The 22,196-nt window shown below is 28.6% G+C and overlaps 1 protein-coding gene across 3 annotated transcripts in view; it reads left to right on the top strand.

The window, feature by feature from the left end:
* LOC148228376 (protein qui-1) overlaps window positions 1-22,196 on the top strand; it is a 171,159-nt gene that overhangs the window by 52,609 nt on the left and 96,354 nt on the right. For all 3 annotated transcript variants that reach the window (XM_088200422.1, XM_088200423.1, XM_088200424.1), the window contains exon 3: window positions 4,549-4,628. In XM_088200422.1, the coding sequence (XP_088056548.1) occupies window positions 4,549-4,628 (80 nt within the window). The remainder of the gene's footprint in view (window positions 1-4,548; window positions 4,629-22,196) is intronic.

Below are 22,196 nucleotides of genomic sequence, written 5' to 3'. Positions count from 1 at the left end.
TAACTTTTCAATAATAATAATAAAAATATTTTTATTATTAATGATAATTATTGAATATTACATAAGTCAATAAAAATTTGTCATGATTTTAGTTTGTGCTATTTTTATGTAGTTATTAAATTATTTTATTTGAAATGGTCGTTATATTTTTTTAAATATTCTTTATTTACAAAAATGATTTTTGGCAACTATTTAACAATGAATGAATCACTTGTTTATAATATATAACTTCTTAGAGGCTGTGAAGTCGTTCATTTTTTTTATATAAAAATGGCAATGTTTTATAAGATAATATGTTTATTACATATTATCTTTTTTTTATTTAACAAATTTATTTAAGGTATTAATATTTGACATCAAAAATATTTTTCACAATCTTTGAATTCAGAATAACTAATATTTCGATAAATATTCATAGAGAAATCAAACAGAGTAACTCTATTCAAATTCACGTATACAATCTGATAAAGTTTAAGCATTGCCATTCTGAAAAATAATCTAACGAAATATCAACCAAAGATAGAGTTCAGAAGTATTACATAAACGTTATACATTTAAATATTATTATGATGTATCGTACCATTTAAAGAAATAAACAGAGAGTACTTAAAATATGTACAAACTAACCGCAATGTGGTCTATATATATTCACCATTAAATAAATCTATATATTCTAAGTTGTATATATTTATTAACACTCCCTAAAATATATTTACACAAAAAAGATTCTTTATTGATTAATTTTACAATCATTTATTAGCGTAATTAATCTTTTCGTTAGATTTGTTTTAAAAATTAAATTTAGAATCCTAATATTTCTTATATATTTTAGACGTTGATTTAAATGTATTGTGTTACTTGTTTACTTTCTGTCTGAATGTATTTAAATAAATTCTTAACTGTGTCGTATACAATTCATTGTTATATTTTTCTTAAGTGCATTTGGTAGACAGCTTACTTTTAAGAGTAAGTGGGTCGATAAACACTCACGGACGTAACAAAGATTTAACTTTACAATTATTTCACTTAAAATATATATACTTAATTGATATTTTATATAATTTGTTACATATAAGTATAATCAAATATGCTTTCATAGAAATACAATCTACATAGAAAAAGTATTTTAAAACTAAGATAAGGAAATAAATTGTCTGGTTTACTTTACCTTATTAAAAAAGAGTGATTTATTTATTACATATGTTATTTTTAAAGGCAAAATATTCATTTACGTACACTTTTAATAGTCATATACCTAAATTGTTGGGTTATTTATAGATACTTTGCATTATTGCTTTTAGTGATAACGGAGTTGTTAAATTGTCTTAAAATGCTTTTTATGGTTGGAAGCAAAGTGGTATTATTTTAATTTAAAAATGGAGTTAAGCAATTTACACTCCAAGTAATGAGAATGTCATGTTGTTATTAAAATAAAAAATATAAGTATTTTAAAATTTATTTATATTAATATTATATTGTGTTTTATTATTCTCATTTTATGTAGAAGTTGCTTAAACCATCGAACAGAGTGGGTATACATATAGCCAAATGAAAGTTTTTCTTGGAACATATATGGGTATATATGTATTATAGATACATATGTACATCAAAGTTAGTAGCTAGCGAAGAGGAACGATTTAATGACGAACGACTGGAACTTTTACCGATTTTTCTCTGTAAGGAAATATATAGCTTCAAAATATGTATGATATATAATATTTTTGTGTACTCTACAGGGGCGACTTTCTTACATAATTTATTTAAAAACGTGTACGTATAATCTTATATAATATAAACAAAATCTTTTTGAAATTCAATCATGTAAAATATTGAGATTTTAGCAATCAATTAATGCTTATAGGGCCCAATAATTTGCTAGGTATTATAAACATACATATATGTAGATATATTATAAACAATATTCAAAATTTAAAATTCAAATAATATTTCAAAAAGAAGCTACTAATTAATAGAAATATAATAACATTCAGGTTAAATCTGAAAGAGTAATATTATTATTCTATGTCATTCTAGCACTTTCATTGAAGCATAATTTCAATTAATACATCGTTCGCGCTCGCGCGCGTGAATCGTTTATAAGTTACGAATCAGTCGGTGAATTAATATCAATTTTTAGTATGTAAGTTATATTAATAACTGAGTGTTTTATTTAAAAAAAAACTTTTTGCCTCTTTTTGACATGATTGTGCCACGTAACAAATACGTGTCGCCGTAGCGTACATGTCATGTCGGTTTATTCGCGAATGACGTAAATCCGCGATATTTTCGCAAAGCTTTTCAATTAGAGAACAGCGACGGCTCAGCCTGTAGTATTTTTGAACTACATACCCTGTGTTTGAACTGGCTGGGTAAATATATGCGCATAAATTACTACTCTGCTAATAAATTATGCAATATTCACAACGGCGCGAGGCGGCTAATCCTGGCTCGAAACAGAATTATACTTTTCGGTATTAACTTTCGCACATTCGGGCGATTGACTATTCGCGTTGTCTATTAATCGCTTTAATCGATTTGCATAATTTTACAAATTTGCTTTTGTCGATATTAAAATCGGTAAATATTTACCGAACATACGAGTTAGGTTGGATCAACATCAATTTGAATAGCTGAACAGCAAATAGCTTTCCATGTGTCATGTGAAAGGTTTAACTTTTGGCATCCTTAATATTTAAAACGATTAAAACGGGATTGTAAAACGATTCCAAATATTTTCATAATTTATTATTTTTTTAATTTACGTAATTATGAAACGTAATCGCTAAGAAAATCGACTATAAACAACCACACCGAGGGAGCGGCTAAAGCCTATTGTGCGGGCGGGCTGGCTGGCCGGCCGATGAATTGCTTATCGGGAATTTAATTGGTCGCGCATGCGCACTGGAACTTCAGCCGTTACTCGTGCTTGTTTTTAACATGTTTTATATAGTCTATTTAATAATGTATTTGTATGGTTTTATATTAGCATATTTTTTGTAATGCTTTGTTTTTTTATTTCCATACATTGAAAATTTAATTCCACACATTAAAAGTACAGATAAATCTTACAATTTATATTTTAAATTGTAATTTTTACATTAGATACAACTTATTGATTCTATAATTAAAATCAAAAAGATCTTGTACCTATTGCACTCTGCTACTTAGACCATATATGTATATCCTTTTTTAAGTTTAACTTAAGAGTTTCATTCTCGTCTATTAAATTTTCCACCTGTATATTTCGACCGTGAGTAACTTTTGCACTCGTAAAATTAGATCAACTTTTAAATGACGGATAACTCTTCACTCGTTGAAACTCTTTCGGCGTAATAATGTCGAGGCCGAATAATGTCCCAATCCCAAGTTTCCTACTTTTTCGAAAATTAAATCAGGAACTTTAGCCACGAGAAAACGAGACGGTGCACAGCGGTACCAAACGATATACATATTTTATGTATAGCATATCAAGATCTCTGGAACTACATATTCATACAAAAATTGATATTTAGAATAATAAATAATTATCTATAAACTGTCATATTTATTTTTTTATAAAAAAAATAACATTGCATTTACATACTTTGGTGCATATTCGTTATCTGCATAAATTTATATTTTTATTTGCTATTTTTTAAATGAATTTATTAGTGGTGTAGCTTTTTATATATTCAATATAAAATATATGGCTTAGAAGTATGTAGTAATGTTAATATTATATTTTTATGGCATAGAGTTCAATAATCCTTGCTAATAGTTTTTTCGCACTGTGTGTTAATTTTCATTTTGAGTGACTCATTAAGCTAATAAGTCTGAAGTTGCACATTTTTGAATTGTTCCTTTTTGGTTAGAGAATAAATATCGATTGCAACCAGTTGTGTAGTATTTTACCAGAGAAGTATATTTAATTAAGGAATTTATCATATAACATAATTAATTCTGCGTTTGATCAATATTTAATAAATATTTTTTTATTATAATTGCTTTGATGCTGTACACTCTTTTATTGGTGTTAGTTGCAGTAAGTCATCTTACATTAAAATGTTTATGGTATTGTTTAAATATCAGTATGACTATAAAATTTACAGCTACAAAAATAATTTTGAAATTAATCTTATATTTTTAATAAAAATATATCCTTTTCTCAATATGTCTTCTAATTATATTAATCAAATTGGCTTAGTCGGTATAAGAAAACAGATGAGATCATCTTTATTAAAGTATTTTATCTCATTGTCTTATTAGCACTGTTCGTATTAAAATTTCAAACGGAAATTTAACGACTTATAAGCAGTTTCAGATAATTAGATTTTCTTGAAAAGTAATTACACTTATCCGCATCAGTATCTTATCGAATTTTCTCTAGCACAAAATGCTGCAAAATTCAAAGCTCTTGTGCATATTGGTTATTAATATATAATATATAAATATTTTTACATAAAAAAAATGCATTATGATGCCGGTAGATATAAAAAAAGATATTTATAGTTTATTAAAAACAACGCCAATATATTAATTAAATATTTAATGTTATTTATCGTTTTTCAGATTTTCGAGAAGAAAAGAAGCAGTTATTGGAAATTGTCGGACCGGAACTTCAATCTTCGTACGATGATCGACAAATTGAGGCAAGTGAAATTCATTATTTTATAATGCTGGTTCGGATTTTGAGGTTTTAAAATGAGCATATGTATATCTTAGTTATAAAATCAGTTCAAATTTAGAGAAGTGAATAATATTTTAATATATGCGCCTTTCATCTACCATTGTTAGATGACAGACGATAATCGAATGCGTTACAATAGGATGACAATTGTTATTATATAATTAATTGTAAACCATTTTATAATGTAGGTTTATGTTTTTCATTGTCTTTTTATTAATGGCGTAATAGCACAAACACTTTGTGTTCCTTCGCCTCACATTAATCCCTCTGTCGGGGAAACAATCAGCGAAGGAATTTTAGTACCGCATGCATTTATTCTCGTAACAACAGTTATTAGTTAACCCCTTTTTAATGGATTTCTACAGATTTGTTTTTTCCTTAAGACTAATTATTTTATATTACTATGGTTGTACGAAAGTAGCTTCAATTCAATTTTATTTAATTTTCCTTATCAATAGTTAAAGAAACATTCTCCCTAGAAAATATTGATCCTTTGAAGAGTACCTTACGAAAATATCAAATAATACTTAAAGGGACTTCCGTATTAAATCCTTAATAACGCTGGTAATGTTTTAAAAAAATAATGATATTTTTTAATGCTGATTTATTTAGATTGTGTTTATTAATTTTTTTATGCATAAATTATATTAATTATGTGTATGTACGATCAGAATCTCGAATGTTTAAAATGCATTAGAAAAGTATTTTATTTAACACAGCGTCTGTTATAGCTTCTGACCATAAAAACAATGAAAATACCAGAAGGCTTCAATGATAAAATGATGATTTTTTTAAACATTGCTAGTTTGAGATCCATTTTCAGTTGACATTGATAGTATACTGGAGCTAATCTGTAGATAATGATAGACATACAGTGTAATCCTGTTTTAAAATATGTATTTTTTACACACTATTAATTTAAGCAGTTTAGGAAATCTTAAAATTTTAGAGACGTAGGAAAATGATTTATATTTTCTGTGTGAAAAATGTGTTCTCGGGAAATCAGAGATACTAGCTGTAGTATCACATAATGTATTATGCAAATACGCATATCGCGCGAATGGCGAAATCACACAGTTTTTATAAATGTACCCAGCCACATTCTTCGCATTTTCATCTCTCACTCTCATTCGGCCTTTTCATGCGGTAGCGCTCGCATATTCTCGCGCATATAAATAAAAACCTCGTTGTGCACGTGAACCGCTTTATGACTGGTACCTTTACGACACGGTGGTCTCCCTTCGCGCATGCCAAAATATATTGCGTTTCTCTTCTCTTTTTCCGCAGCGCAAGCTCCACATAAAATATAAAATAAAGTGGGCGCACTTCGACACTAGCCCCGAGCTCTTCCTGGAGATCTATTGTGACCCGCCTCGACCCGACAATTCTATAGTGAGAGTATTGGGATAGCGAGGATATAAGTTTATAAATATATTTATGCATCACCATAAACTTTTTTAAAAAATATAAAGCCCTTTAGACACCTTATCATTTTCAACCGAAGTTGAAACTAATTTGTGAACGTTGTATTTTATTTGAATACGAATAAAATACAAACTTGTGTATGTTACAGTAAATGTGTATTACCAGTGATGATATATTTGGCTTGGCCATAATATTTACGCACCCACCCCAATAAATGTATTACATCTTAAAAAAATGTGAAAATATAAACAAAAAAAACGACTAAGGTTGTTTAAGGTGTTAATTTCATGCTTATTTTTAATTTTTAGTAGGTCCACCCTATCATTTTTGGCATACTGTCAACTGATGACTTGCGGGTGTACGGAGACAATTTTTCCAATCCAGCTGCAATTTTTCTCGCAGCAAAGTATGCCATGGAGCATTTTCTTGCTGAAATCGGATGACATCATAAGATTCCCTATCGAGCTCGACGATATACTGTTACATTCTGATCCATAAGCGCTCCGGCACTTTTTTAGAGACAGGAGCGCGTTCCTATACATTTTATAAATCTCAAAATTTTTAAAATGTACCGGAAATTTCACAATAAAATCAAAACTGAAAAATAATTGTTCCTATCTGCACCCGTTTAACACAAAAGAATCAAAGTAACAATAGGCAGTCCAATTCTATAGGTTGTTTGTACAAAGTCATAAACATACAACACAGAGTCTTTCTTCTGTGACATGCAAACACTTTTGCAGCCGATTGCCTTATATTTTGAATTTTAAATTATGGAATAAAGTTAGTGGTATTGTAGGTTATTAAAAAAATATTCAGGACTGATCAAGATTGATCAGGGCAATCCAGGATTTACACCGATTCCCGAGAGAGAGAAATGGGAAGGGTGTCGCATGCAACAAAGAAAGAGTTAAGGCATGCTTTTTCGTATAATAGTACTTCGTCCAGACGACACGGGAATCTTATGAAGCAATCAGATGGTAGCGTGGTCTGTGCTTGGAAATATTCGCTACTGTCATCTCGTTTGTCCATTGCGATATTTTTATGAATTTATATTTCTAATATCTATTTAGCTAAAATCAATTTAGTGGTTTCTTGACAGTTTTTTGACAGCATTTTTGTGTTCATTCTCTCGGTGTGCGATGCATCTATTAGATTGTCCAGTTTGTTTTTTTCGCAATCTGCACACGAGATTTTATACACACCTTGGTATTAATTTTTATTTTTATTTTGATTATGGAGAAAAATTATTTTAGCATGATGTGGGTATTGCATCGCATTACTATATATCAATTTTAAAATGTGGGCAAACAATTGTATTTTAGTAAAAGGTTTATAAGTTTTTAATAATTAGTAACAAACGGTTTCCGGGAAAATAGTGCAACTGACTAAATTCTTTTGATTTACGCTCGTACGTTTAATTCATTTAAAATATACACTATATTGCGATACTACATCGCGTGATGAATACTAAATGGATATAATGTATTTATTTTATTAATGGTAGAAAAGTCAGTCTCGAAAATATAAATTTAGGTATGGCTCAAAATATAGCTTCTGAAATTATGTTTTTAATACTTAAAGCTGCTTTACTCTAAATATTTTTAACTCATGATTAACAACCAGGTCACACGCTTATATTTATAAGCTAACATTGAAAACTTAATTGTTTCCTTATTCGATAACAAGATTTTGTATAAAATTAAACTGGTAAGTGAGGTCAGAATAAACAGTGATTTTTAATCATATGTAAGAGTACAAACAGCATTTAAAAAATTTTACCTAGTAATTTTCGGTCCATAAATCACCATTAAAAAAACAATATTTAGTTACATATGAATTTTAAAATCGATTAAAATATACGTCATTAGGAGTCGCATAAAAATGTTATTTATTGTCTATTGCTCTAATATTATTTGGCTAACACATATATTTATTTTATTATGGTCGATTATATGTTGAAAAGTGGTTGTACTTTCATCATTATAGTTTTAATAAATACGCAGTAATTAACATAAGAGTAAATATTACTGTAGTTGAATTAGATAAAAACAGCATAGAAAATTAATGTTAAAATGAATTTAACACACTTGTAATTTTTATGCACCGTTGATGATTCAACGCGTACGATACTGGTATCTCATAATTTATTTCTGGGACCAGTGTCCAAATCGATAGTACACAGTGAAATGAAAAGCAAACACCACATTAATCGCTGGCGCGCGTGCGTGAGTGTATTTAATATACAGACATGGTGTAATATGGTGTAGTGTGGTGGATGCGTATGTGTTTTTAATCATACACATGGGGATTATACGCTCAGGTAAACATGACCTCTTTGACGGTAATGATCGGTGACCTTTCCGCCGCTGGAAATCTATTGTCAGTCGACCGCAGATGGCATTTCCGAATAGCCAATTCCACAGTGGCCACTGACATGAGATAGGCTCCCAGGAAATGGAATTTTAAAATAAGTGAATAAATTTCAGTTATATATGCTATTCAATTATTTAGGGTTTTATAATTTTATTAGTGACTCGTTGCTTTTCAGTTAAAAAAATTGTGCCAAATATATGAGAGAATTAAGGATAAATTTCAAATATTATATACAGGTACTCCTTACTTAACGACCGAGTTTCGTTTCGAACACTAGTTAACTGTCGAGAGACTGAAATATTTTTAATCGAGCATAGAACGAGACCATCTATAAAAACTAAACATAAATTACTTAAAATAAAACATATGACACAAAAATATTAAATTTAAAAAATTCTAAATGCCTAGCAATCCAGGCATTTTATTACTTTATGCATTAAACACAACTCCGTGACAAACATAACACGATACATGCGTAATTTTATTACCAGAACAAAAGTTACACGTACGTCTTCGTCCAATATTACGAGAAACTACTGGGCGAAGACTATGTATTATAGAAAGATTTTCGGGGGTAAAAGCCACGAATAATTCTATCGTTTACTTTTATGGTTTATGCAAATAAACGTTCTCCTGTCGTTCAATTACAGATTTATTTGACTAAATCTACTGATAGGAGGCGTATGAAATACTTTCCACGGTATCGATCATTGATTCGCCACTCAGAATATTTATGGATTCATATCTTATAGCCATTGAAAGCCATGATATTAATGAGCTCCATAAATATTCTGAATGGCCACCGCCTTGTCACCCGTACGCAAGAATATTCACGAGTCATTTTGTCTCCTAGATAAATTTCGCCCTTTGTTCTGTTATAAAATTGAATCACCGCTGGTAGTTTGTTTTTGCTGTCTTCACTTTCTGTGTTAAAATTTTTGTACTGAGCAACAGAATCGTGTGAATTTTTTTGAAACACGCTTTGCTTTCAACTTATCCTTAAGAACTCATGCTGTATTTCGGGCTTATTCGCCCTCAATGTACCGATAAGAAATAAATCGTTTGGTAATAGACATTGAGCTAAAGAATAGACGTAAAAAAATTATCTGTGATAATATTTCTCTTGGTACCATTATATTTTGCTGTCATGTCCTTGACGATTCTCATTCTTTGATTGAGGTATCTTTTATTATTGATCATGCCCGTATATACTTGTCAATTTAGAATGTAAGATGTTCCAGCATCGATAGTTTCCCAAATTTTCCCAAAAATATAGAAGACGTGAGTTCCAAACATGCCCCGACTTTGATATATTAAATGCTTCCTGCAATATAATATATATTTGTCATATTTTTTTATCATAACTAAATGTTGATATCATACTTACATTATACGGATATTCCGTATTTTCATTACACTCCGATGTATCTGACATATTTGATATGAACTATAAATAATGAAAATTTGTTATTACTGCTTTTATAATAAATAATAATTTCAAATGTAAATGTGAAAAGTAGTTACTTCATAAATGCAACAATCTTCGTATGATTCCAATTTGAACATTTCAATCACACCTTCGTTATTCGAGAAAAATTCTACACCTTTAAATTTGAGATATGATTCATTGTAATCATTAAATCTTTCGGGCATCGCTATAATTATTATTTAAACCAAAGCTAGTTTATATTAAAATTATTTAGCGAAGTAAAAATATTAAATATACTTGTTAAGTCGAAAAACAATTATGTAACGCAGGAATATTATGCGATTTGACGTAACTCTCTCGATGACAGGCAAACAAATACTGATGCACGATTGAAACGCCGTCTATTGCGTGTTTTAGAGTGAGTCAGAGTATGAGGCACCTAACTCTCTCGCGCTGTCACGTGCACTTTTGCATCTCCCTCGCACACGTATAAATGAATCCGTGCGAAGGAAAAGATGATATACTTTCATCCCATCTCTCTCTTTTGAAATAATCTGACATCGCGATATAGCATGGGCGCGTCAAAATTAAGCGAATTGATCGATAAGTAAGGAGCTTTTTGTTTATTTTGAATAAGGATTGTTGTTTTTTATTTGTTTTTTTGCGCTCTCCTATTGTTCGAAATTCGGTTTAGTATGTTTCATTCGATTCACACTTACTTTAAGTAAGACATTGATTATTAACAGGGACGTCATTTGAAAGGGGGAGCAGGTGAGGGAATTTATCTCTAATTGTATTGCATATTATGTTATTGTTATTTTAAACACATTCTCATATCTACAATAACAACTAGAAACTATATCCAAACAATAATCATACATTTTATTTTCAAATTACTTTAGTATTTATATTTTATCTTCGTTATTTTTCACATAAGTTTTCGTTTGAGCAATAAGTTTTAATAATCAAGCATTTATATAGTTTATTTTTACCGTTATAATTATACACACCTAGGCTACAACTTTAATAGTTAATATATATTTTTACTAAAAGAAATGTTTTAAATTTTCGGATTTTATATTATACATAGCAAGTATTTTTATTTACAAGATAAACATTTTATTGGTGCATTCATTTTAATATTTTAACTAAAGCCTTTTTAAAATAAATAAAACAAAGCTTCGATAATTATTTTGCTTTACATTTCAATGGCTTCCGTCCATTTAGTGATTACTGATTGTAAAGTATTTTCAGATTTTCATATAGAGAGAAATCATACTCTATTATTAAAAAATGGTATTAAATAATCCATGTTTATATATCTATAGTTTACAAAGTCAAGATTTTTTAATAAATTGCATTTAGCTTTCGTAATATATTATTGTATTAAACTAAACGTGTACTACAGCATTTAGTCAACCTTGATTTATCCATGAGATTAAATCATTCTAGAATAAACTAAATTAATTATCGATCGGAATTTATAAATGAAAAAAGTCGTCATCAGTTGAAAGTTAACAATTGTATATGTTACAAAATGTTAAATTAAAGTTTAAGATTAACGTAAACATTTTTATTTATAAAACTCGCGCAATAAAACTTAATATACATTATCCATTTTATATTTATTATTATAACTTTTTTCCAAGAATTTTTAACATTGACCAGCTGTTACCATTTTTGTATAAACCATGTCTACAAAACATACTCCGTATGATAAATAAGTTAAATTATGAAATACTCTACTAATATAAGTACTGTATTACACGTTTTTAAATCTTATTTGACTTAATCAGGATATATCCGTGACTTTTTGGAATTAAGATTTTTTTATACTAAATTTAAAATATCAGTATAGTGCTTATATTAGCTTTAGTTTAAAATTGTTATTCTTTAAAATATTTAAAAAAATACTATATAATTACTAATTTGCGTTTCACATCTTACTGTTGAACTAAAACAAAATAAATCAGACTATCTTGTACATTTCAATATATGGTTGTATTGAATATTGCCATTATGACTTTTCCATTGTTCCTCATAATCTTACGTTACTATTGATCGTGCCAATCTTTCTATGACAACTGTTTCTATATTGCGATAAATAACCCACATAAAAGAAACACGAACAATGATCGTAGCTTTTCTTTCGCACATTCGTAAAATAGAACGGTCACCTTAAGAACCTGATAACGACGTAAAACTAACCAGAATAAGCATTCTTCGAAGAAACACAATACCCTTTTTATGCTATGTCAACCTGTGTGTAGCACGAGGTAAAAATGATACAGAGCTCCTTTAAAAGGAACGACAAATCCATACTCCCTTTTCTTTGCGACAAGTCACAAAAGTGGTCAGCGATATGTGAAGATAATTGCACAATTTACCGCAGGGTAGTACATTTCCAGCTGACACGGGACAATCGCTTCGATCTTAAAGGTTCCATGTTTTTTTATTATTATTATAACATGTGTAAGTTGCGCGCACAAATAGGCAATAGGGTGGGCAACGAGCTCAAAGAAATAAAGAAGCTTTGACGTACACGTCCGCCCCAGATTGTATTTATAAATTCTATAATAAAAACGTTCAATAAAATAATTGAAGGTTAATTAAACCAATTACCCCTTTAAATCACGGTTAACGATCTCAAATCACCATCGGCGGGCCAACGAAAAGCGAGCGAGCACATAAATTACCTCGATCGTGATATTTTACGCCATTAAGCCACCGCGTTACCCGTCCATCCACCTTCTTCGCGAGAATTATGGCAACCCAGAACTATATAAGCCTATATTGTTGGGATTTTCGACGTGATACAGCAGCGACGAAAATTAACGCTTCTGCCGTAAAATCAAGTACTTAGGCTTCGTCCGCGAGGGGCCGTTTAAAACACTTCTAGTGCTACACATTTTATTGAATAACATATATTTTGCCAATATAAAATGGCTTTATCATCTCGATAAGTGTTAATTTTAAAATAATGATTTGCTGATGTGATTGTCGAAGGGTAGAAATAAAATCTTGTTTAGTGTATTAAAGTTATTAATAATTTATTAAAACTATTTTTATAGATCATTCATAATAAAGCTCATATTACAAAAAAAATAAACTTCACTAAATTCGAGAAAATCCGCATCTAATAATAGATTCAGTGTGTGTGAATAAACTGATACAATTTTTGTATGTGAAAAGAATAAAATATACACATAGTAAAGCACTAGACAAATTAAATTTTTTTACTGTAACTTATTCTAATGAATGATAGTAGTCAGTAAGTCAAATATTGTAGTTTGTTCTTCTTGTAAACCATTATGGAGTTTGATAATTTATACTTTGAATTATCTATATACGTATGAAATAGTTTTTTTTATTAAAACAATTAAAATACTACTACATTGAAATGATTATTCTTTTTTTTATAAAAAAGTATAAAATTATGAAGCTAACCCATTAAAACCAAGATGATCGACATATTCTTTATTCAAATAAATATTCTACAATAATTTAAATTTTTTAATACTAGTTTTTTTTAAATATGATAAAATACACCTATTTGTATGAAAATTTTAATTATTAAATTATTTTAAAGAATACATAAATTATTAAATTATTTTTAGTCTTTCTTATTTCTCGGTGTTTTTAATTTTTTGAGAAATTCTCGAGTACTCAAAATAATTTTGATATATTAAAAAAAATGTAATATTTATATAGTATATACTTTTATTATTTCTATATATTACCAAGCGAAATATTTTTTATCGTAATTTTAATAGTCGGCGTGATTGTTAAATAATCTTTTCGAAGTGTTTTTGTTGCTTTTTTCACTACCTGCTCTGAATACAGCATATTTAAAACATCAATTGTTATTAAAAATTCAGCCGTTATAAACCTTTAAAAACTATTAATTTTTTTTACTAAAATATATTTTATAAGAATATAAATGCAGTGGTAATTTTTAATTTTTTTCTGTGATGTTAAATAATTTAATTGTAACTAGTCGGTTAATGCTTTAAAACAGAATACTTTGTAGTCTTTTTTAGTTATATTTTAGTAAATAATTTTTTTTTTCAATAATTAGTTATTTTCCCTAAGTAATTAAATGCCTATTAAAATATTGATTAAACTGCGCGCTGATGTTAATTTCACTTAAGCTGCGTTTAAGCTTATAATTATGCATTTTTATATTTAATAAAAAATATATTATTTTATCGGATATTTAGAATTTAGCTAGATGTTCTCTTAATTATATAATTTTGACGCACATATTATAAATATTAGTACAAGTAATGATAAATTGAAAAATAGAGTGAAATAGTCTTAAGATTATTTAAAAAAGAGACAGCAAAAAGCTAAAATAAATTATGCTTATTCCAAAAATAAAATATTATCAAACAGTATACCACAGAGTTTCGAATTAGGTCAGTGTTGTTTATAATATATATTAATAATATAAAAAAATATAGAATACGCTTGTTTGCAAACGATACTTTAATTAATTGCATAGGTGATTTTAAAGAAGTTGTATATAACTAAAATAATGAATTAAGTATAATATTATAGAAGGATGGTTAAAAAATAATGTATCTAAATTACATTATATGTTTATTAATAATAAAGATATGTTATATTAATAAAAATGTTATGTAATATAGATACTGTATATCACAGAAGTCAGAATTAAGACCAGTGTTGTTTATAATATATATTTATAATATAATTAATAATATTAAAAAATGTAGAATGCACTTTAATTTATTTACTCTATTTTACAAAAATATAAACAAAAAATTGACAAGCATATATATTAAATATGTGTTAGATTTTATGATCAAAGCTAGACTTATATATCTTTTATTGAAAACGTTTTTCAGACGTAGAAATAGATATGATCAGAACTGCTTTGAGAACTGAAAATAAATACAGGGACAAAATTATTTTGTCTAATATAGAATACTTTGTAGGTAAATTAATTATGAAAGTGTAATTAATTTTAAATACACGATTTTTAAAATATATGTAATATACTCCTTAGTATATGTATTATACTACATTAATTTTCATGAATAAAATAATATTTTTCTCAGAATCATTAATTTTTGTACTTCGTTCGTTTTCTGCTTCTTACAATAACAATGCAAATACGAAGAAATCTTCAATAAATAAATCATCAAACATGTTTTGAAACCTCAATGGTCCTTTCGGAAATGTGACTGTTAAATATGAACTCCTCGCAAAATTTACATTTGCGCCGCAAATTCTTTGTCAACCTTTTGACATTTTAAAATAATTGCCACCCTTCACGAGAAAGACGTGATGCGTTCGCTCGAATTTGTGTAATTGATTAATATTATTTAATCGTTCGGGAATCGAGTTACAAAGAGAACGTGAAATCTCACACGTCACACTCGAACTCGTCCGTTGGTTAATTCCTTTGACGAGGTGCAAACGGAGCGTCTTTGATGAATCAGTTCTTTTTGTGATGCAAATTTTCAGCTGACTGCTGAAAATTAATGAGCGCTCATTTCTCAGGTAAACTTGTTAGCGTCGGCTCGGCGTGATGAAAACGAGGCATCGCACTCATAATATAATAAGATTAGGTTTGCATCTGACGATTTCTTGGGTAATTTTAACTGGGATTCATCATCGCTCCCTTAGGACTTGTTTCTCGCTTATTAGCTAAATTACGAAGATAAAAATAAATTTATATAAATTCAAACGTAATTAAGGCTAATTATTGTTAAAAGTCTTATGCAACTTTATAAAGTAATAATTTATATAATACACGTTAACCATAGTTTGCTGCTTATTAAAAAAATCTATCGTTGTTTATACGTAAAATGTTTCAAAGCCTCCTTTTTTAGTAGACTTTATAAACTACCATTTACCTGGGGTGGTATTTGGCTATGATTTATTTTTAGATATTTTAATTATAAACTGTTTTTATCACCCAAGAAATAACTGAAAATATAGTCACTGTTTGTGCACTTAGTGGTTATTTAGATGATACGTTTTCAGGATCAAACCTAACCTAACATAACCTAGGTTATGGGACGATTTGTATTTATTAATACTGCAACAACAGTTCAAGGTTTCAATGGGACAATGTATTTTAGTTTTCGTTTCAAAAGTTCATATGCCTGAATCTAAATTTACCTATTGATTTATCTTAGATTTAAAAAATCTATACCATACCAGTTTATAGTGAACAAAAGTAGGCCAATAAACACATACTTATTTTTTTCTGTCTATGAGTCAAAAATCTGATTGACCCCTTACTATGCAGTTTTTTTAAATACTCACGGCTACATTCACACTTTAAGTTTAATTATTTTAGGTCGGAATAGCGTAGTCGGTAAAATTTAAAGAACTGCAAACACAAAATTGTAATTATGTCTGCAAACATTCCAGCTGCAAAGTGACATATATTAATTGTAAATTATATTACACATAATTATTTATAATTAATTATATAGATGTCACTAATTATTAGTTTGCAAAGTCTAGTGGTTTTCAAGGTATTACCAAGTTGTGACGCAGTGAGATTATGCCTGTCAGGTTGCAACGAGAGATAAATAGAAATAATAATCAGTACTACATCAATGAAATTTGTACCATGTATTATAAAGATAGTTAAAATATTTTATTATTTAAACAAAACTGGTTTAAACAAAAAATGTACTGTAATGAAAGCAGATTTTAAATTTACCTATAAACCTGTTAGTAGCAAAACTTGTTCAATGTTAAGTGGATTTACAGAAAACGCTAGTGGTTTTCGGTATAGTTTGGACTTATTGTATGACTTTGCCGTAGTTACTTACTAAGTGCACTTAGATGGAATCAATCGATAAGCTTGCTAGGTATATATATGGAGTTTGACTAGCTTATAGCGAGGCTGTGTCAGTTTTAAAATCCTTGTAACAAAGTCTGAAAAATCCTTACATAAATTCTAGACTTGAGAGTAAAATAAAAATGTATCTATTATCGAGACACATGTATAATAAAATTACTTATTAAATTTAAAACATTTAGTTGTCATCATTTTATGAATCTATTGATATATACATATATTAATAAAATATATAAGGTGCTGTAGATAAATTTGCGGAATAGAAAGTAGTAAATGAAATAAATTATTTTAAATATATTATGCTCTGTATTTATAATTTTGTGACAAAAAAATCTCGATATAGGCAATCAAGTAGATGGCATCTGTACTTATTTTAAAAAGGCTTTTAATTATGTAAAAGGGTGATTGTCTCAAAACTTGCGTTAATTTACTGTGATCAAAATAGTCATCCAATAACAAGAAAACAAGACAATAGCGTAAAGAATTTCAGACCATATAGTTCTCGTTACGATTAGCAAAAAATCACATAAATAACACCGAGTTTGGTTCTTACAGCAAAAATTTCCCGTCATTTATTTATTGCGAAACAGTCACGGATATAATAAATCAACGGATCTATAAGATTCCAGTTGCAATGCAATACGACCTTGGACAATGCCCATCAAGCGAACGTCGCTTTCTAAAGGCGTATTTCGTCATTCTAAGAAGCGACTGCAGCGATTGGCTGAATGATAGCTGCATAATTACGATAAGTTTTCATCTGTGGATACTTTTTATTTTTGTTTTACAAGTCAGGACTATTTTGTCTTGTGCTATTCGTGCGAAGTAAAACAGCATCGTTAGAGAGTACATAAAATATGTACAAATTAAACGAAAGTTTTATATTTAATATATAAGTAAAATTTAAAAAAATATAATTTATTAAAAATTTATTTAGCCGATATTCAAGTACATTATAAATGGCATTTCATTGCAAGTTCTATTCACGCCCCATCAGCTCCGATTGATTAGAAAAATGTATAAATAAGCAGAATAGCGTCAAAATAAAAACCAATACTCTACTTCAAATATAATATTTGAATTTGTATTTTGGCAGTTAAATATCAGCACAGAAACAGCGAAGATTTAAACTCAAAATCTGAGACCATCGGCAAATTTACGATAATTTGACCAGCAGACTACGCATAACTATTGCGGTTTCATTAAATTTTATTAAATTTTCTCTTATATAATAAATCTATGTACATATATGCAGGATCAACTGCTTATATTTTCATTAACAACTTGTTTATTTTATTCATTATTGCAGCCAGTACTGGAAGCTTTATTTACATTATATGCTTAAACACCCTGGATTTTGAAAAGGATAATTATACTACGAGAAAATTTCCTTTCCATAGACCCTAGTATAAACTAGCTCGGCAACTAGTTAGTCTAAACCTTGACAACAATAACAAATTCCCTAACAATGATGAACCGGAGTACAATTACGGCAATATGGTTTTCTTGAAATAGCAACACGCCCTCGCAAACAAATTATCCTTCGTTCGCGACGGACAAGGCGTCTTTGACAATGGCTCCCGTTCGTGTTGACGAAACGTTTTCGGTAATTACAAGTATGTAAAGGCCGGCCATTTTGTTACGCGTGCACAAAGGCGATGGGTACGAACAGATTCCGTCGAGCTTTTTCGCCAGCAAGGCCGGGAACTTTCGACAATAGCTCGGTACAAAGGCGCTTTGGCGAAGGAAACACGACACGGAGCGACATCAGGATGAATAATCACTTTCAAATTATAAGGGCACCTTTTTTAAAGGCGGCTCAATTTCAATTAGGGCGTTTTTTCTCTCTCAGCGATTGCTTTTAAATCGCTTTAAACTATATAATACATACATATACGACGTTCGGCTTAGCATCTAAAAAAATATATTTTTTGTAGAGCATTCGAAAGCTATGTCATAAAATAAAGAACTTGAGTTAAATACAAGTATATATGCTTTTCAATAGCTGTAACTTGTCAAAGTAGCATGTTAAAGAATATATTGTACATATATCATTGCTGAATATTAAGATTGCATTATCCATTTACTGTATTTTAAATACAATTAATTGAAAAATAAGTTAAGCGAAACAGCAAGTCAAAAATAAACAATATGGCTTTGGGTGTCAAGCCTTCATCCATCAAAATTCATAAATCTTATAATATTTTAAAACCTTGTCAATCATTTTAAATAATGTTTCGCCATTGTACACCTCAAGTTTCGCCTGATTAGTTAATCCGATTTTACTAAGGACCTTTGTCGATAATAGGAAAAGTTACAAGATTAATAAGTATGTCACAGAACAAAACATCGTAAAATAGTATTTATTATGGAATCCATAAATAATAATTATATATTATGTAATTAAATATATAACATAATAAAAGCCTTTGTTACGTTGTTCAATATAATACATATTTTTACAAGCATGTTTAATTTGCATTTCATATAAATGAACACAATTAACAACTACTAAGTAAATAGTGAGACACTGGATTTCAATCCATATTTAAAATCGGTGCTATATATTTTAATAATTATAAACTATAATTAATTATTTTTCTATGTAAGCCTTCAGTTATCTTAAATTAAAATAATACATAAGTAGATAGTATGTAGATAGATATAGATAGATATGTAGGAGAAATAAATAGTAAAATATATGTTTTACAACTACAACTCAATTGTTGTTCAATGTGCTTATACATATAAATTTATATATAGACATTATATTCGGATTGGGCCAAGGGTTATCGGAAATGATCGATGGTTTGTAATTGATAACGTCATGCACGAGCGGTTCCGGATTTAATTAATCCGTCGTCGTAGTGAGGCACTGATATCGCAGCAAAGCTGAACCTGAGCCTGATTTCAATGGAACTTTGTAATTAAGCGAGGGATTTTTGAAAATATATAAAAAGGGAAATAAGGAAAGATACACACAATAAGGATTCGTGTTTAATTTAATTTAAATTTCGTCGCGATGTTTGCGAAGGCAGAGAGAGTGACCTTAATTTTCCATCATTGTTCCGGCGTGTTTTGTGTTCAAAAATAAATCTAGGTTTAGTCAAAATATAAGACTCGTCATTAAAATAATGGTCGTAATTAAATATAAAAATATTTAAGTAAGCATCTATTTTTATTTTATTAAGTTAAAAAACATGGTTTTGCGCATTTATCATTATAGTTTATTTTTTATAGATCTGAAACGTAACATAATAAACGTACGTATTTATCTTTTTGCTCTTAATGGAATGAAGCTTAATATTTTATCTGATATCATATTTTAGTTTGCGAACTTCTAAGATGTAGTAGAAAAATCCCATTTGCTAGTTGTTTAACACATAGCATAAACATACCTGGAATAAGTTCCAAACTCGCTTCCTTAATTTACAATATCTTGTGATAAATTATATTTACGTTATGCTTTAGAAAAATATCATAAATACTAGATATTAAACATTTTTATATAGCAGCGGTAAATTTGTTATGATTTCTCACAACATAATATCTCTTTGTTATATATTTTTTATCTATATATTAATCTACGCTACGTTGTGGAAAAAATATTTTAGGACCATTCTGTGTATTCGCTGGTTATTTTTATAATATTTCTTAATCAAAATGTATTACCGTTCTAAAAAATAATAAAACATTTATATATATATTTTTATAACTAAAGATGATATGGCAAAATTGTTTAGTGTTAATATATTTTTGGATATTTAAAAATATTTACTAAAATAAATAATTTTCAGAGATAAAGCCAGATAAGTAAATGTCATTGATTTATCCCGCATTGTTATTGAGCTACATATTTATTCTTTACTATGAAATTAGTTCAGGATAAATAGAGACATTATTACCCTCTTCATTTAGGAAAAGTCAGAAGCAATTATTTTTATATTTTGTAAAAATAATTGCTTCTATAATAATTGTTTTTTTTTAATTTTTCACATTTTTATGTAATTTATTGACGATTGGTTTAAGACCGTATGCACTAGTTAAAATAGCTGAATTGTCAGCGTACATAGATAAACGCGTATATTTTATTTTTGGAATATCGGTCGTACACAAGATAAAGAGGAATAGCCCGAGCAAACTTCCTTGAGAAACCCTTGCTGGAATTTTACGCGGATTCAGTTAGTGTTTAAGCTTTTTAGTAACTTCGTACGCTACAGAAAATGCGTCAGCTAACATCCTTACCTTATCATGATCCGTGTCAACTATGATATTTCCAGATTTTAACCGTGAAATTCCTGTGTGTTTATTTTTAAGCGATTTAGTTACTTTCCATACTGCTGACTTTAACTTTTCAAGTTTACACGACCACGTTTCGTTTTTAATGCTCTGAATTTTATCGCGAAAGTTTTTAATTGCCGAAATAAATTTTTTTGCCACTGCTTTTTTATTTTATATTTTAATTTCAAATAATTTAATAATAGATGAAGTAAGTTTAATATAATTGTGAAACATTTTACGATTCGATATTGATACTATCAGTTTTTAAATAATTAGTATCATCATCGATAGTTTAATTAACTGTTGGGGTATAGTTTTGTCGCCCAACTACTATACAAGACTCGACAATACTCTCGAAACCCTTCCAATCAAAATTGTTATAATCAAAGATAATTTTATGGATAACCTCAGCTTCACCATCCGGTGTAAAAAATTCAGGAACGTGATCTGAGGACAGTGCCTGGATCATTGTATTGCAAAAAAATGTTGATTATTTTACACTATAATTAACCACAAGTTGTCGACACAGATGATAAAACGGATAAATAATAAATATGTGATATATAATACAAAATAATTTACGTGCAGAAAAATATCCGGATTAAAAAAACTAACAACAAAAGTCGAAATAAAATTTCATATGAAAGCTAAGTACAACCTTATATTAAAAGAAGGAAAATCAGTAGAGTAAAATTCAAGTAAAGACAGCAAGATTTTGAGAGCAATCCTAGATTCATAGTCTATTTATTAATATTATATTACACTTTTATATTGATTTTCTATATAAAAATATTATTATATAATTTAATAAGTATTCTAAACATAGACATTGCTTATATCATTCATTAATGTATTGATAATAAAGTCAAATATTTTTTCAATGAATAAGTAAAAATTCATATTTGATTCTACATACATACATATTTATAAATACACTCATATTTTTACAGGGACGTCAAGTTGCCGCTTTGACATTAACGTGCGTTATAAAAAAAAACACACAAACATAATACATATATGTATATGAGTTAACATACACCATCACCATAATGTTTTAATTAAACCTTATTTTTCTATCGTTTCATCAGTGCTCTTACACACAGTTATGTTTTTAAATTATATGGTTTACATGTAATAATATTTATGACATTAGATACTAAATATATGTAAAA

The sequence above is a fragment of the Plectrocnemia conspersa genome, unplaced genomic scaffold (genome assembly GCF_051122295.1).
Source record: "Plectrocnemia conspersa isolate PC_06_02 unplaced genomic scaffold, ASM5112229v1 ptg000012l, whole genome shotgun sequence".
Taxonomy (NCBI): domain Eukaryota; kingdom Metazoa; phylum Arthropoda; class Insecta; order Trichoptera; family Polycentropodidae; genus Plectrocnemia; species Plectrocnemia conspersa.
The sequence above is the reverse complement of the archived record's forward strand: the minus strand, read 5'-3'. Positions and strand labels throughout refer to the sequence as shown.